Genomic DNA, 16,500 nt, shown 5'->3' with positions numbered 1-16,500 from the left:
GCCGGCCAGGGCAGGAGCCTCCCTCCGGAGACCCTGCTTCTCGCCAGTGTAACCTGGTTGGGGCGGCTGCCTGGCTTAGTCAGTAGAGCCTGCGCCTCTTGATCTTGGGGTCCTGAGTGCAAGCCCCAGTCTGGGCGTACAGGTAACTTAAACGAAGCTGGGTGGGGTTTGGAATTCACTTACTCCAGGGGTGACGACTAGGTGCTCCAGGGTCCAGGGGCTCGTGGGGGTCCCTGGGGTGGAAACAACCCCCTCCGGAGGTTTTTGAAAAGCAGGGGAAGGTGCAGCCTGGGTAGGACCTGAAGAGTGGCCGGGACTTAGGACCCGCTAGCCACCCGTGTGCCCGGCCCAGCTGCAGAGGCCCAGGGGTGGTCAGGCTCACTTCCGAAGCTGGCAGGCCTCTTTCTTGGGGTTTTCGTCCTCGCCACTTCCCGTGGTCTGGGTGACTGGCCCTCGCCTCGCCCTCCTACGAAGCGCAGGAACTCCTGGCTGGGAGGGGCTTGGGAGACAGGGACCCCCAGCTGTCCAGGAGCAGTGGAGATGTGGCAGTGCCCCCGGCCCCCCGCCGAGGATCTGAGCCCTCCACACCACCTGGAGGGGTATAGTCATCAGGCTGAGACGGCAGATGGGGAAACCGAGGTCAGAGTGGGGAGCAGCACCCCCAAGTCGCCCAGCTTGTAAACTTCAGGTCTGAGAACGGAACGCAGGGTCTGGCTCTGGGGACCTTTGGTAAACGCCCTACTCTGCGGCTGTGAACCTAAGAATAGCTCTAAAGCACATGGGGTAGGTGGAGGTCCCGCAAATCTGACTGCCCCACGGGGGTGTCCCGGTCTATCCAGCTGCCGGAACAGAGCACCGCAGACCCAGCAGGGTGAACAACGGACATCCCCCCACCCCACCCCCACCGCCCCGTTCTGGAGACGGGAAGTCCAAGATCAAGGTGCCGGCCACTGGTGCCAGGAGAGCACCCTCCTGGCTTGGGGACGGCTGCCCGCTCTCGAAGTTCTCACTCGGCAGAGAGGGGGCGGCCAGGAGAGAAGGCTCTGTTGTCTCTTCCTCTTCTTAGAAGGCACCAGCCCTATAGGGCCCCACCCTTATGACCTCATTTACCTTAACTACCTCCTGAAAGGCCCTGTTCCAATACAGGCACACTGGGATTTAGGGCTTCGACTTGTGAATTTGGGAGGGGCACAGTTCCGTCCATAGCTGGGTGATTTCACTGTCTTTGGAGACCCCCGCACCCCCACCTGTCCCCTCTGCCCAGCCCGGAGGCAGAGGGCATGCTCGGCGCTGGAAGGGGACGCAGGAAATCAGCACCATACCTGGTTGGAGCCAGAGACGGGGGAACCCTGTAGATACACAAACTATGGCTACTGGAACCCCACGCCAAATATTTTTGCCACGTCTGCGGGAAGTCTTTGGGTAGCCAGCTCTGAAGTTCATTTCTAAACCTCCTCATGTGCCCCGAAAGAGAAGCAAAACCAAAGAAGCAATCCACTCAAGCGTGGCGGGTAGGACGGAGACTCTGGGGCAGGTGCTGGCCAGCTACGTTCCCCTGGACCGGCCCATCCCCGGGGTGGGACGCAGCATCCGGAAAGGGGTCACCAGGGTGTTTGAGGTCACCTGTCACACCGAGGGCAAAAACCTGCCCATTCACGCAAAGCACCAGGTGTCGGGGGACAGCGGTACCGTGGGCTGAACTGTGTCTCCAAAAAGATACAGCCACGCCCTATCCCCCAGTACCTGCACATGTGACTGGATCTGGGGAGAGGGTCTTTGCCGATGGGATTAAAGATGTCAGGATGAAATCCCTGGACTTACGGCAGCCCTAAACCCACCGACAGGTGTCCTTATGGAGAACGGAGGGAGGGTTGGGACACACAGACACACAAGGAGAAGGCCATATGGCCTCAGGGAGGCAGAGGTCCGGCCGTGTGCCTGCAGGTGAAGGAAGGCCAGAGGCGGCCACCGAGCCCTGGAAGCGAGGAAGCGGAGAGGCCTGGACAGGTGTCCCTCAGTGCCAGAGGGATTTCAGATTTCCGGCCTCCAAAGAAGGAGGAGAGAAGAATGGGCTGCTGTTTTAGCCATCCAGCCTGCGGATTTCTTCCGGCAGCCCAGGAAGCCAGCAGCCATGGCGAGGCCGACCAGCACCTTCCCCTGGGGCTCCTGGCCGAGAGGAGAGCTGGCCATCCTGGGGGCTCGCGGAGGGCCCCTCCCTCCAGACATCGCAGCAGCACGTGGACACTGAGCGAGCAGAGGCTCCCTGGGGAAGCCAAGTGTGGGAGATGTGGAGTTTGTTGCTGGACACGCTTTCTGCGGGGTGGCCCTTGCGTTTCTTAGAAACAAGGCAGTATGCGTCCCCCAACCCGGCTGTGCCGGCCAGAACCAGGGCTGACACTCCAGTCCTTGACGGTGTGCATTCCAAGATCTCCTGGCCCCCAACCTAGCCTGCTGTCCCCAGCACCCTCCTGGCTGCAGCTCGCCCAAGGGAAGCACATCAAAGCTTGACCTTCTCGTGGATCCCACGGTGGCTGCAGCTCCTGCCAGGTGTGGAGAGAGAGCTCGGGGCACCTGGACCCAGCAAGGTGGGCGGCTTGGTGGAGACAGAGAAAAACCCCCATTCTGGCCGAGACATTCAGAATGTGTGACAAAGTCACCATGAAAACAACTCAGCTTTTAGAAACTGCAGGAGAACACTCCCTTTCCAATTCTCCAAATCCTGCTGTTTTGCCTTAAAGCTATCATGTTTTGGGGCGCCTGGGTGGCTCAGTCAGTTAGGCGTGTGACTCTTGATTTTGGCCCAGGTTGTGATCTCACGGTTCGTGAGTTCGAACCCTGAGTAAGGATCCACACTGACAGTGTGGAGCCTGCTTGGGATTCTCTCTCTCCCTCTCTCTCTCTCTCTCTCTCTCTCTCTGCCCCTTCCCTGATTTCTCCCTCTCCCTCTCTCTCTCTCTCTCTCTCTCTTTCCCTCTCCCTCTTTCTCTCTCTCTCTCTCAAAATAAACAATTATTTTTAAAAAGCCACATTTGGAAGCCTGCCCTCTTGGTCCCTAGCCCCCCATCCTCTGGGAAGGGTGTTTCTCTGTCCAAGTCGCCCCTACTTCCGCCGTGACCTGCCCAAGTCAAAGATTAAGGGCCGTCTCTGCGACATAACATCTGATAGCTCTCAGGCGGATCCCTAGGGGCCACAACAGCCTCCCAACCCTACACAGCCTCGGATGCAGCTCTGGTCCCTTTTGCACTCGCCCAGAGTGCACTGTCTCTGGAAGACGAGCTCGGCCCACGGCCCCTGCAGTCGGGAATATTCTCTGGGCTACGCACTAGCCTCCAACAGTCCAGCTCTGAGCTCCCACCCTTGGGGCTCCCATGCGGCACGTGCCTGGCCCCTCGTGCCCCTGACCGCTGCTTCCATCAGAGGCGGATTTCGTAAAACCCTAAACCACAACATCGGGAAGATAAGGTAAGCATCCACACTCACCTGCCCTCCGAGGGAAGAGAAGACAAACTGGTTTCATCTCACACCGCGCACTGTGTGAGGCGCCCTGGTTCGAAGGCCCCGTGTGGCCACTCTGCCACCTGCTGACGGGAGGGGAGCAGCCTGTCAAAGTCCCTGGAAAGAAGTCTCGCACACCCAGGGGGACCCGGCCAGGAGCCGCCTTCCCCTGCCTGATGGCCAGCGTGTGCACGTGTGTGGAGAGAGCGTTTCTGTCGGGGCCTGGTCGCCGTGTGCACACATACTGCCCATCTGCCCCGGCAGAACTGTGTCCCCCGAACAGATATGTTCAAGTCCTGACCCCGCTCCCGCGAGTGCGGCCTCGTTTGGAGATAGGGTCTCTGCAGATACAGCAGGTCAAGATGAGGGCATGGGGTGAGTTCTCGTCCAACGAGACACACAGGACACGGGGGACAGGGCCATGTGACAACAGACGCAAAGGTTGTGGGCATGAGGTCCCAGGTGGAGGGACACCGAGGACTGCCAGCCACCGCCAGATGCTGGAGAGGCCAGGGCGGTTTCCCCACAGGCTTCAGAGGGAGCGGAGCCCTGCAGACACGCCGGCCTCGGGCCTCTGGCCTCCAGTACCGGGGACAAGTCCCTGGTGTTCAGGCCCCGGAGTGGGGGGGGGCGGGGGGGGACTTCTGTGTGGCAGCCTGGGAGCTGGTGCACCAGCCGATGCTATTTGTCACCTACCACGACACGCACACGTCATTTCTTGTCATTTCCGCAACTTGCGGGCCTACTGGGTGCCCCCCACACCCACCCGAGGCTCGGGCACCGGGCCAGCATCCTCCTCCTCCTCCCGTCCATTGCTGCCGCCATCCTGGGGACCTCAGGACCCACCCATCTGACGGGTCCCGGGCCCCTGCCTGCCCAGTCTTTTGTGCCAACACCGCAGCAACCGGTCCCAAGACAGAGACTGGGGCTGGCCACCACGCAGAGCGTCCTGTCTGTGGCATCTCGCTGCCAGCACCCACCTGTGGGCCACAGCGCCCGGACGCCCAGCTCTTTCTCTCCCTACACCGACGCGCTCCCTCCGGGCTCTGGCTCTTCGTACCTCCCTCTATTGGGTGGCTACCTGGCCCCCGTATGCAGAGGGCAGGGGGACCCCAAAGAAAGAGGCAGACGCTCCCGGCTGGTGATTGGTGGGCAGCAGGTGTGATAAGCTACTTACGAGGCTGGTCTTGGGCGCCGCAGGCCGAGGGGATCCCCGCGCCCACCCGCCAGAATCTCACGACAGAGGCCTCCGCGGGGCTCCCGCTGTGGGAATGAGGGGTCACAGCCCACATCCGGGCGGGGGTGAGGGGCCGGCTCCAGGGTCCACCGGCGGTCACGTCCTCTCCGTGACCTCCTCCCACGCCAGGCCCCCGGTGACCCGTGACCGGCTCTCGGTCTCACAGGCCCCCTCCTCCGCAGCGGGCCCTGCGTGGTCAGCAAGGGGCGGCACTAGCCTGGAGGGGGCTCGTTCGGTGGCTTTCTGGCTCCCCTGGGGGCAGAGGCCACAGCAAAAGTGCGGGCACATGCAAGAGAAAACGCACATCGGGACGGGAATTCCCAAAATAAGTGACAGTGTTTTCCACCGAGAGCCCCATGATCGGACCCACTGGTTTATGAGATGCCCTGGGCTGGGGGTCAGACGGTTCAGGGCGCTGCCCTGTGTCCTCAGTGTGACTTCATGAAGACGACGCCGTAGCAGACCCCTCGGGTCTGAACACACAACTCCTCGAGGGGCACGAGGCGAGTCCAAGGCCATCCTATATCCTGTTCCGGAGCGCGGCTCTCCCGTCAGGGACCCCGCAGTGCTTTGTTGGCTGTCCCTCACGGCTTGTGGGCGGCTTTGGCGAGGGCCTCTGCGTGCTGTGGCGCCTCCTGGCCCGTAGAGGGCAGACACGGCTCCCGCCGACCCGACCCGCGGGAACAGAACGAGCACGGCTGGTCTCCGGGTGGGGGAGGTGCTGCACACACGTACGTGTTGGGGGGGGCAGGGCGGCATGGTCAGGTGTGACGACTGGGCGGGTGGGTGCACCCGGCCAGGACCCCCCGTTTCACGGTGTGTGTTCCATTCCAGCCACCGTGCGTTTCCACCGGCCCAGCTTGTGCCAGATACAGGGGTCCCAGGGAGACTGCGGGGGCCCCCCTCACGCATTCCGGGGCCACCCCATCGCAAGCTCAGGCAGACAGCTCCTCTCCCAGGCGTGACGGGCCCAGGGTTCCCGGTAGCGCGACGCGTTGATCCAGGGTCCGGGGGCAATGGCTGCTTCCCACCGGTTCCGCAGGGGGCCGGCCGGTGTTGGGTGCCTCTGCGGGGGTCCCCAGGCTGGCCCGTGGGGCACAACAGGCCCTGAACTGTGTAAGAACCCGACAGTAACTCAGCGACCGGCAAAGTGGTTACCTGTCGGGAATTAATCTGTGGGTTCCATATCCTATGTTTCCTTCCTACGACCCCTGCTGCTTGCCGGTTAGGGGGGCGGGGGCTCCACATCGTGGCCTTTGAAATGTGACCCCCAATCACCGTCTGTTCGACAAGGATATCCATCCGTGGTACTCAGTGGCCCAATGGTGGCAGCCTGGTTTGCGTGGTGACAGGAGGCCTGGGTTGGGCCAGATGCAGCCTCCGCGCGAACCGGGGCTTGTGGGGAGCCTCATTCAGAGGGCGGCACCGGTCTGTCTATAACGTGCCGGTCCCTTACTAGCCGGGGGTTCCGGAGGACGGCCCCAGGCTCCTTGGCCTCCTTGGCATTAGGCCACCTCGCCTGGGCACGGTCATGGCCATTCTTTCTGGGCGCGACCTCTGCTGGGTCTACTGGGGGTCACCTGCTAGGGCTCATCCTCGGGCTGGGGCGTCAGCTTTCTGATTGCGGGGGGGGGGGGGGCAGGGGGCCCAGTGCCTCCGGAGCCAGGATGCGGAAGACGCTGGTGGACCACCTGAAGCTCTCACGGCTCAACCTGAACGTCCTTCCACGTATCCTGACCCCACAGAGGCTCATTCACGATCCCTTTCCAACAGCCCGCCAGCACAAAGGGTTAACGGCCAGAACCCACGAGTGGTCACCAGCCAGACCTCCGAGTTCCGAGTTCCGCCCAGAGGCGGCTGTGGTTGGTCCCTGTTGCCGTCCACACGGTGTCACTGTTGGGCTGAATGGTAACTACGGTCCATGTGGACGGATTGCCTCCAACAGACCCGTCCGTACAGCGGGCGTCAGCGGGCGTCGGCGGAATCCGTCATCTGTCTCATTCCCTCCCCGCGGGCTGGCACGGGGCGGGGCACGTGAGGATCGGCGCCCGCGGGCTCGAGTGGCACCCGCATCTCCGGAGACGGCGGGCTGGCGGACGGGGCGCTGCTCTGCGGCACACAGGCACGCCGCTTGCTGAGCGTGGGGGTTTGCGCCTGGCCGAGGTGCGCGGGTGGGCGACGTCCTCACCCACGCGTGGCGGGCGGGGAAGGTCTCGCCGCCATCGGCTGTGCCTCCTTGGGGCGCTCCACTGGAGGAGCTCGGGGCACACTGCTCAGGGCTGCTGCTCTCGGGGGCCCCTTCCAGAGCTGGGACCAGAATCCTGGGGACAGTCGTTGTCTCTGCCACAGCCCCCAACTGGTACCTCCCGGTGACACAGACACGCCCTACTGGAAGGGCGGCCCTGCTTGGGAGACCCCAGACCTTTCACCTGCTTCTCTCCTGTTCTCAGAGGCTGCTCCCCGCTCTGTCTCCGGCCCCCCATGCCCCTTCTTCCCCAGGTGACCGAAGGGACAGAAGCACCGTGCCGGGTGGGGATAAAAGTCCTCCCAAGCCCCCAAATCCCTACACAGGCTCGCACCTGTTTCCTGTCCCCAGGGGTTGGATAGGCTGGCATCTAGTCCATCATACATTCTGGGAAGGTGTGCATCTTACACGACCACAGCTCCCCAAAACCTTACGGGGGGGGTGCCTGGGCTCCATCTCCCCCCCCACACACACACAGGTGCTCCAGCAAGGCCCCCAGAGTGTCCTGCTGCAGGGACAAGCCTTCACATGCAAATGCCGCATCACCAACGTATTGGGGGGAGGAGGACAGGGACAGGACCGCTACCCCTTGACATGGTGGGGGGCTGGCAGGTAGCCCCCGGTCCGCTGCTGCCCCTCCCGTGTGAAGGCAAATGGACTTTAGTTCTCACAAGCCTGCACTCGCCCGAGTCTTTTCCATGAATCTCCTTGAAGAGGAAGTACGTTTGCCAAGCGTTCGAGTAAAGCCATATGCGTCTGCACGTGAGAAAACACGAAACACTTACAAATCGCCACATCTACACATGTGCTGAGGGGGCCTTGTGACGCACCGAGGAGGAAAGTTGGACATTCCCGTGACACATACCGTTTTTTTTTTTAATGTTTATTTTTGAGAGAGAGAGAGAGAGAGAGAGAGAGCACGCCGGGGAAGGGCAGGGGTGGGGGGCGGGACAGAGAATCCCAAGCAGGCTCTGAGCTGAGCACAGAGCTCCATGCGGGGCCCGAACCCATGAACTGTGAGACCACGGCCTGAGCTGAAGTCAGACGCTTAACTAACTGAGCCACCCAGGCGCCCCCCCCCCCCCCCGCCCGTGACATACGCCTTAAAATTATGGCTGATGCCTTCTTACCGGGACACATCAGATTTTTAGGAATTTTGTATATAAATCTGCCCTAACACAAGTCTAATGTCCCTGCTCTCTTGACCGCACTTCCCACGGGAGTTAATGTGTCCAGTAAGCCTCATTAGCATAATCTCTCTCTGCCAGGAGAGAGAACCCGTCTTTTGAGATGTTTCAGGGACCTCCGCAAAATCCCAAAGATAGTTCAAGGCCAACAAGGCTTCACCCAGAATTTGACTTTTGGGATCAGCTCTCCATTTAATGAAAATGACAATGAAAGGGGCCCTGGGGGGCTGGACCGGTGGTTGAGCGGTAACTCTTGATGTCAGCTCTGGTTAGGATCTCAGGGTCCGTGGGTTCAAGCCTCACGTCTGCTTCAGATGCTCTGTCTCCCTCTTTCTGGCCCTGTCCCACTCACGCACTCTCTCTCTCTCTCTCTCTCTCTCTGAAAAATAAATAAATGGTAAGAAATTAAAAAACATAAAATGACAACAAAAGGCTTCAAAGGCAATACGGAAAGTTACACAGTTATTAAAATAAACCCTTAGTTCTTTTAATAGAGAAGACTCCATTTCCGGAAGTAATCAAAGACCTGATAAAAACAGCGGACACAGGCAAGTATTTTAATAAAACACAGAATCTTTGTCTTCTAGGTAGATGACCTAAAAGGTAAAGGAAAACCTTTCATAATTCCATCAAGAGAGACCAATCACCCAAGAAACTTTTGTCCTTTCACCAGACGGAAGACAATTTTCGATTCTTCCTACGAACATCATTGATACGAAAGCGTATTTTTCTGTAAGGCGATTGAACAGAGCCCTTTTACAAATTACTTTCCACAGTACCCTCGGGGGAGACAGACGTCGCACACGGGGAACACTCATCTGTACACGTCCACAAACATGCAGACGGGCACGGACACTCCAGCCGTGAACCTCACAACAGCGTAACAGTGGAAACCCACCGCAGGGGCCTCGGGCGCAGGAGCACAGGCTCTGAACCTCGGGGCATCCTAGCTTTGTGGACGGGACAACCTCTCTGGGCTGTTTGCTCCTCGGGAAAAGGGGTATCCCTGCCCCCCATGCATGAGTGTTGGGAGCAGAGGCAGTATCTGCGATACAGCGGCACTCAGGACCAGCTAAAAAAGAGTAACCACCGGGGTGCCTGGGTGGCTCAGCCGGTTGGGCGTCCGACTTCGGCTCAGGTCATGATCCCACAGTCTGTGGGTTCGAGCCCCGCGTCGGGCTCCGTGCTGACAGCCCAGAGCCTGGAGCCTGTTTCGGATTCTGTGTCTCCCCCGTTCATGCTCTGTCTCTGTCTGTCTCAAAAATAAATAAACGTTAATTAAAAAAAAAATTTTAAAAAAGTAATCGCTGACACAGACACAGCTCTTGACACGGGCCCGGCAGAGTGCCAGCCACGTCACGGGCACGGTCTCATTTGGTCCCCCCTGTGGCCATTGGAAGTAGGAACCATTATCTCCCAGAGTCAGTACGAAAGCAAACGGGGGCACAGAGGGTTGAAGGGAGCTGGCCCTCGTGGCCAGAGGTAGAGGAGGCAGGGTCCAGGCCCAGACAGCAGGGCTCCCGGGCCCCCACGCCAGCTGCTATCCTTGATGGGTCCCCGCTCTGCTCCAACTCCCCTGGGTGGTGACAGGAGACCCGAGAGAGGGGTCAGCAGGCCCCCCAGGGGCCCACCCCACAGGGACAGGGCAGAGCACACTCAGCCCCGGCTGTGGTTGCCAGAGAAGAGGGGCTCCCCCAACCCCCGCGGGGACAGGGCCCAAAGAGGGCGTCACCGGCCCTGGGGTCAACAGAAGGCAGCAGCGTCTGTCCCACCCCACCTCAGCAGGCCAGAGGGGATAGAAGCACTTTGCCGCCCACATTTGCACATTCACTTAACACTCTGAGATCTCTGTGTTTTTTTCCAGGGAGCCAAGTACCAAAACTACGCCGGTATTGACAGAGTTGGAAGTTAGCTAGAGAGGAGCTGGGGTCAAGGTGGCAGTAGGAGTGATTTTGTGGTTTCCAACCTCCGGGGCGGGGGGAGGGGGGCTAGCCACCCAAGAGGAACAGGTGACGAACGTGCGCCCTGCTTCCCAGCCTCGCCTAGCCCTTAGTTTCATTACAATATATTGACATTGCCGTCTGGACCTCTCCCCGCCCCCACTCACGCCTCAGGGGGGAGGACGGGCCTTGATGGTTCCAGCCAGGACCTAGTAGGGCCCCAAACTCCCCCTCCCAACCGACAAGAAACCACCTCAGTGGGAGACCACCCTGGCTGTGAGCCATGAAAGACAGCCCTGCACCTGGTACGGTTGCCCCCCTGGGCCCGCCCCCTCCCCCATCCTGAGAGTGCACCGTCCGGGACAAACCGCTTTGTGCTCGCTACCTTCTCTCTGGCTATCTGTACTCGAGGCAGAGTCCTCACATATGTCTTTTGCCGAGAATGCAAGCACCGAGCCCTCCGGTTCCCAAGAGGCAGGCTCTCCCGGCAGTAACAGTACCCGTGGAATCTGGTGCCAGCTTGGCGATGCTGACATTCAAGGGCAGCAGCCGGTGGTGCCGAGGGCCCGCTGTGTGCAGGGCTGCAGCGCCCTCCCTGGAGGGAGGTCCTGGGAGACAGGAGGTTGGGCCATCCTTGAATTTTGAATCTCGTACAAACCGAGAGGGCATCCGAGTCTGCACGGCCCCCGGAGGGGCTTAGCTCGTGGGCAGAGCTGTGCCAGCCTAGGGGATGTCCCCAGAACTCTCCGAACCTGCTCTTGCACCTGTGGCGTGTGGCCAGCCCTGGGCTCTGGTGAAATTTGAAGAACTGTGAAACTGGCTGTAAACCCCAAGGTGCAACCATATGCAAAGGGCTGGTTCCACTGAACTTTCCTAACTAATAAGGCACGCACACAGAGGAAAAAGCGAAGAACAAAACAGTAATCGAGTCATGGTGAATGGTGACGTCTCCTAGGGAGGGTGGTCTTAGACCCAGTGTGGCAGGATGGACCCAGTAGGGGTGAGGCAAGGCTTTCGGGGTTGGGGGAGTGGGGAAGTAAGAGGGTGGCCTGAGTAGAAGCAGCGAAGTCCCAAGTGACCAACTGGGGGAGGATTTGGAAGGGGCTGCAAACTGTCACGGATGCACAGCCCTTGGGTGCAAAGAGGGTGGTGAGGAAGTCCTGGGGCCCGTGGGGGCAAAGGCCGAAGCTGGGGCCCCTGACAGGGAGGGCAGATGCCTAGGGTGGCACCAGCCCTGGGCAAAGAGGTCACCCACAGGAGGAACAGATGTGGCTCTAGTGTCCAGAGGACAAGAGCTGGGACCTGCAATGGATCTTTGACGCGTGGCTGTGGTAAGTGACCCGGCTGTGTGCCTCAGTGTCCTTTTCTGTGAAACAGGGATCAGAGGAGGGCAGCTCCTAGGCTCAGTGAGGACTCTAGGCTGGTCACAGCGCTGGGCGCACTGCCCGGCCGCTCCATCTCGGGCAGCGAGCTGTGCTCAGGACAGAAGCGGGGCCCGCAGCTCCTCCAGGAAGCCCAGGCCACCTCGGCCTTTTTGGACAGGGCCTCTAGAGCCCGCGGCCCTTCCCGGCATCCGGGCGCGTCCTGGGACGGTGAGACGGGGACCGCGAGGGAGGGTTGGGGGGCGTCCCGGGGGGAGGGGCGGTGACCGCGGGGGGCGGGGAGGGACACGGGTCGGGTGTGGAGGGGTGGGGGGGGGGGCGGAGACCTCTCGGGGCGCGGGGGACGCGTGCGGGGAGAGGGGCGGTGACGTGAGATGGTGATGGAGGAGGTGGGGCGCGTCCGATGGGGAGAAGGGGCGGCGACCCGGTGGGGGGGGGGGCGGTGACCGCGGGTGTTGGGGGGGGCGGGGGAGACGGGTCCGGGGGTGGAGACCGCGGAGGGGGACACGTCGGGGCGGGGGAGTACGGAGATCGCGGAGGGGGAACGGGCCAGGGGCGGTGACGGCGGGCGGGGGACGCGTCCGGGGGTGGCTGGCAGTGAGCAAGGGCCGGGGTCGCGTCCGGGGGACGGTGAGGTGAGACGGTGATCGAGGGGGTGGGGCGCGTCCGGTAGGGGGAGGGGCGGTGGCCGCGGGGGCGGAGACCAGGGACTACGGGCGCGTCCAGGTTGGGGCGGTGACGAGGGGCTGGTCGCTCCCTTTACTGGGATCGGGCACACTCAACTCCTGACTCACCCTCTGCGTCTCCCTGGCAACCAGCCGCGGCCCCGCCCCTCCCCTCGCGTCGCGTACAGAGGAAATGGGCGTGCGCGCGGCGTGCGCTTCCGGCTTGGCGAGGGGCGGGAGCGATTGTGAACGGGCGGCGCGTAGGGCCAATCGCGGAAGACGGCTGGGGAAGAGCCAATCGCCAGGGCCGGCGGGCGCGGGTAGGGGGCGGAGCCTCGGGCGGGGCTGGCGAGGCCGAGCCAATCGCACCGGCCCTCGGGGCGGTAGCTGCGGCGACCGAGACGGCGGCCTCGTCGGGCCTGGGTCCGGGGTCGGGGTCTGGGGCGGCGGCGGGCGCGGCCATGCTGCAGCTGCGGGACTCGGTGGACTCGGCCGGCACGAGCCCCACGGCGCTGCTGGCGGCCGGCGAGGAGGTCGGGGCGGGCGGCGCGGGCGGGGGGCGGCCGGGGGCGGGCACTCCGCTGCGCCAGACGCTGTGGCCGCTCAGCATCCACGACCCCACGCGCCGCGCCCGCGTCAAGGAGTATTTCGTCTTCCGGGTGAGGCGGCCGTGGGGCCGGGGCGGCCCGGGAGGGGGGTGCTGGGACGGGAGGGGAGCGGGGCGGAGAGTGACACCTCCCCCCCCCACCCCCCGCCCTCTGCCCGCGCAGCCCGGCACCATCGAGCAGGCGGTGGAGGAGATCGGCGTGGTGGTGCGGCCGGTGGAGGACGGCGACATCCAGGGCGTGTGGCTGCTGACCGAGTGAGCGGGGCGCGCGGGGCGCGGGGACGGGCCGGGTGGCCTGTGCGCGGGGCGGCGCCCGGTGACTCGTGTCGTCTGCGGGCAGGGTTGACCACTGGAACAACGAGAAGGAGCGGCTGGTGCTCATCACAGACCAGGCACTGCTCATCTGCAAGTACGACTTCATCAGCCTTCAGTGCCAGCAGGTGGTCAGGGTCGCCTTAAACGCGGTGGACACCATCTCCTGCGGAGAGTTCCAGTTTCCCCCCAAATCGCTCAACAAGTAAGACTGAGGGACAGAGAGCCTGAGTACCAGGGCCTGTAGCAGGTCCGTCCCAGATCGGCCCCCTGGTTGTCCTGGGTCTGCCATTCTGCGCCAACATAAAAGCGTCTGCTTCAAATCGATAGTTTCTTAGAATAGAAGCAAGTGGGCAGCAGGTGCATTAAAAGGGATTCTGGCACAGAAGACAGCTATCAGGCTGGTAGTAAGATGAACTTGAGGTCTGTTGAAGCAGAGCTGACGTGCTCTTAAGATGAGAGCCACATCCGGTGTGTGTCACCTCTGTCACATCAAGCTCTGCTCCGGTTAAATTTTAACAGAAAAAAAAAAGCATCGCTTTTATTTACTGATGTTACTAAAGGTAGAAGATAGTTACTGACCTGCTTTCAGAAGGGCGGATCTTGAAATACGAGAAGCCTGGACTTTAATACAAGGTAGAGCTTTGCTGCAGGGATGTGATCGGGGCTGTACCCAAGTCAAGACCGCTAACCGGCCGTGGGGCCTCCTGGACAAAGGGCCTGAGGCTACAGACATGTTGTTCTCGCGGTTAGCCTGCCTGCAGCGCCTTCCCGTTGCTGTTGAACTGCACTAATAGCATAAAGGGTGTTGGGCCCAAACCAAAACAATGGCGTCGGTTTGTAGTATTCAAAGTGCTCGGTGCAGGTGACTGGAGACCCCCGGCTCTGAGTGACACAGGTCCTGTCCGCGGTCCCAGAGCAGCCTCCTAACGTCACACCCCATACCTGCCAGGCTGCCAGGGAGCGCTGTGGCCTGCTGGGTGACGTGAAAGCTTCTTTCTTTGTAGGCGAGAAGGTTTTGGGATCCGCATTCAGTGGGACAAACAGAGCCGCCCTTCCTTCATAAACAGATGGAACCCCTGGTCCACCAACATGCCCTATGCCACGTTCATAGAGCACCCCATGGCTGGTGCGGATGAGAAGACAGCGTCTCTGTGCCAAGTAAGACCGTGAGGGCAGCGCTGTCCAGCCGTGATGGTGACACTCTAGGCCTGTGTGGCTGTTGAGCACCTGGACTGTTCTGTGTCCTAGTAAAACCGAGAAAACAAACTTTTAAGTTTTAGACATTTTAGCTAACTTACGTTTAAATAGCCCCATGTGGCTAGTGGCTCTTGGTCAGGGTAGCTGTATGACATAGCCCCTTGTGGCCATGGTCACCTTGGAGAAGGGCCCGGAAGGGCTCTGGGCAGTCTGTGCTGGGCCAGCAGGCTGCGTGCTCGCCGGCAGAGGAGGCCCTGGGGCCACCGGTGAGGGGAGTTGGGCCTCCCTCGCCAGTCGCGCACTTGGCCTGCTCACTAGTCTGGCGGGTGGTGGTGAGGATTGAGTAGGTCCCTGACGACACAAGTGCTCTGTGAGGCCTGTCGTCTGTCCCAGTGAGCACAGAGCTAGGATCTGACGTTTCCAGAGACGCGCATCGAGGAGCCGAGGGGAGGGGCTGCCAGGGTGTGGCTGGAAAGGCACGTCCTCCGAGGGCAGGGACGGGGCTGGCACAGGAAGGGGTGGTCCGTTCCACGTGTAGACCACTGACCGGCAACATGATTTCTGTCTTTACAGCTGGAAAGTTTCAAAGCTCTGCTAATCCAAGCTGTCAAGAAAGCCCAGAAAGAGAATCCTTTGCCAGGACAAGCCAGTGGCGTGCTGGTCTTGGATCGTCCCCTCCTCATCGAGACCTACGTGGGACTCATGTCCTTCATTAACAACGAGGCTAAACTGGGCTATTCCATGACCAGAGGCAAAATAGGCTTCTAGATGGAGCCCAGAGGTAGACTTGGGGACACGGGGCCTCAGACCCGGGCCAGCTCCGCTGCACCGGCAGAGACGGGGCTGTTAACCTCTAGGGATCTGAGTGTGATTAGAATAGTCGAACGCATTCCCTGCTATCCCTGGCTTTTGGAAGTCTGGTAATAGGAGTCACAGACAAAAAAGCAAGGTGAATCCAGCGGTCCCGCTCGTGGCTGGTGTTCCGTCTTCTAGAACTTGTTTCCGTGTTTCTCCCAGTGTCTCCGTTCGGCTTCTTGTGGTCCTGCCCAGCCCTCCAGCATGTGAATAAACATGTGCCCCTACCAGAGCCTCCCCCCTAGCACTCTACCCGAGTGGATGGTTCCAACCAGGGAGGGCCCCAAACCCCAGTGCCTGGAGTGGCAAATAAGTTTATACTTAGTGTCAAGTTTTGTATTTGGAAATCTAATCCATTTTTTTAAAGCTAAGTGCAAAACAAGCCAGCAGACTGGTGAAGTAAACAGGGGACAGTCTTGTTGGCTCCCAGATGGACCGTTGCTTTTGTGCAAATACGTCTTTGACCTGAAGTCACGCTTTTTCTGAAGTTATATCGTGTTCGTATTTGTGGCATCTTTTCCAGGCCCTAAAGCTTGCGGGAAATCATTTTTAGACAATTCATTAATTTGAGTCACCTTGGTAGGTAGTTGTTTGACAGCTCTACGTGCTTTACGTTTGTACGGTCACGTTCGTATTTAAGATGGGGACTGCTCAGTTTGCTTTTGGAGAAATGCCCTTTTGAAAAAGGAACCGTGGTATTAGATTCTCATGAAGCCCCTAACGCCCGGCTTGGTTACCGCAGTGCCCACGCAAATGCGAGGCTTTATTGGTGTTGCCCTGAACGTGCCTGGGGCTTGGCGGCCCGCCGAGCACGTCCGTGTGGGAACCGTGGCCCCCCCCCACCCGTGGCACCCACACATCGTCGGCTTGCTGGCTTGACTGGAAGCTTTGATATCAACCCCAAGCGCTGGTGCAGGGCGTCCTCCCCATTTACAGCTCTGGTGTAGCTCTAACCCACGTGGATGTGATCCAGATCATAGCCTGTCCACGTCGAGAGGCCGCCGCCTCCATCCTGCCTGGGTCCTGAGCCTTTGCTTTTGGTCTCACAGTAAAGACGTTTACAACCGAATGGACATCGTTCTTTCTTTGAGATCGTTATTCAAAGTAGGGGCGACAACCAAGAAAAGTCACCTCTGAAGTGTGTACGTTAAAGCTTTGTAAACCTGCCACCTTGCTGTGCACGTTCAGGAGGATGCTAGGGAAGTATGGTCCCCTGAGTTCGCTCACAGAAAAACCCAGAGTGATGTGCCAACTGTCTAGCTTTTAGGAAGACGAGTCCAGGTTTGGAGCCCTGCTTCAGTCATCACAAGCACCTGAATGTAGAGGTGGGGGGACTCTGTGCGGAGCCGGCCTTGACCCGACGGCCCTGGGGCCG

At 60.5% G+C, this 16,500-nt stretch overlaps 1 protein-coding gene across 1 annotated transcript; it reads left to right on the top strand.

Moving 5' to 3' along the window:
• Window positions 1–12,507: 12,507 nt before the first annotated feature.
• Window positions 12,508–16,194, top strand: TPRG1L (tumor protein p63 regulated 1 like). Its single transcript, XM_078452525.2, has 5 exons — window positions 12,508–12,810; window positions 12,922–13,013; window positions 13,099–13,275; window positions 14,078–14,231; window positions 14,844–16,194. Exons 1-5 carry the CDS (start codon window positions 12,613–12,615, stop codon window positions 15,036–15,038), a joined length of 816 nt encoding a protein of 271 aa, XP_078308651.1. The 5' UTR covers window positions 12,508–12,612; the 3' UTR covers window positions 15,039–16,194.
• The last annotated feature ends 306 nt before the right edge of the window (window positions 16,195–16,500 follow it).

Source organism: Panthera onca, chromosome C1, assembly GCF_046562875.1.
Source record: "Panthera onca isolate mPanOnc1 chromosome C1, mPanOnc1 haplotype 2, whole genome shotgun sequence".
In the NCBI taxonomy this organism is placed as follows: domain Eukaryota; kingdom Metazoa; phylum Chordata; class Mammalia; order Carnivora; family Felidae; genus Panthera; species Panthera onca.
The sequence above is the reverse complement of the archived record's forward strand: the minus strand, read 5'-3'. Positions and strand labels throughout refer to the sequence as shown.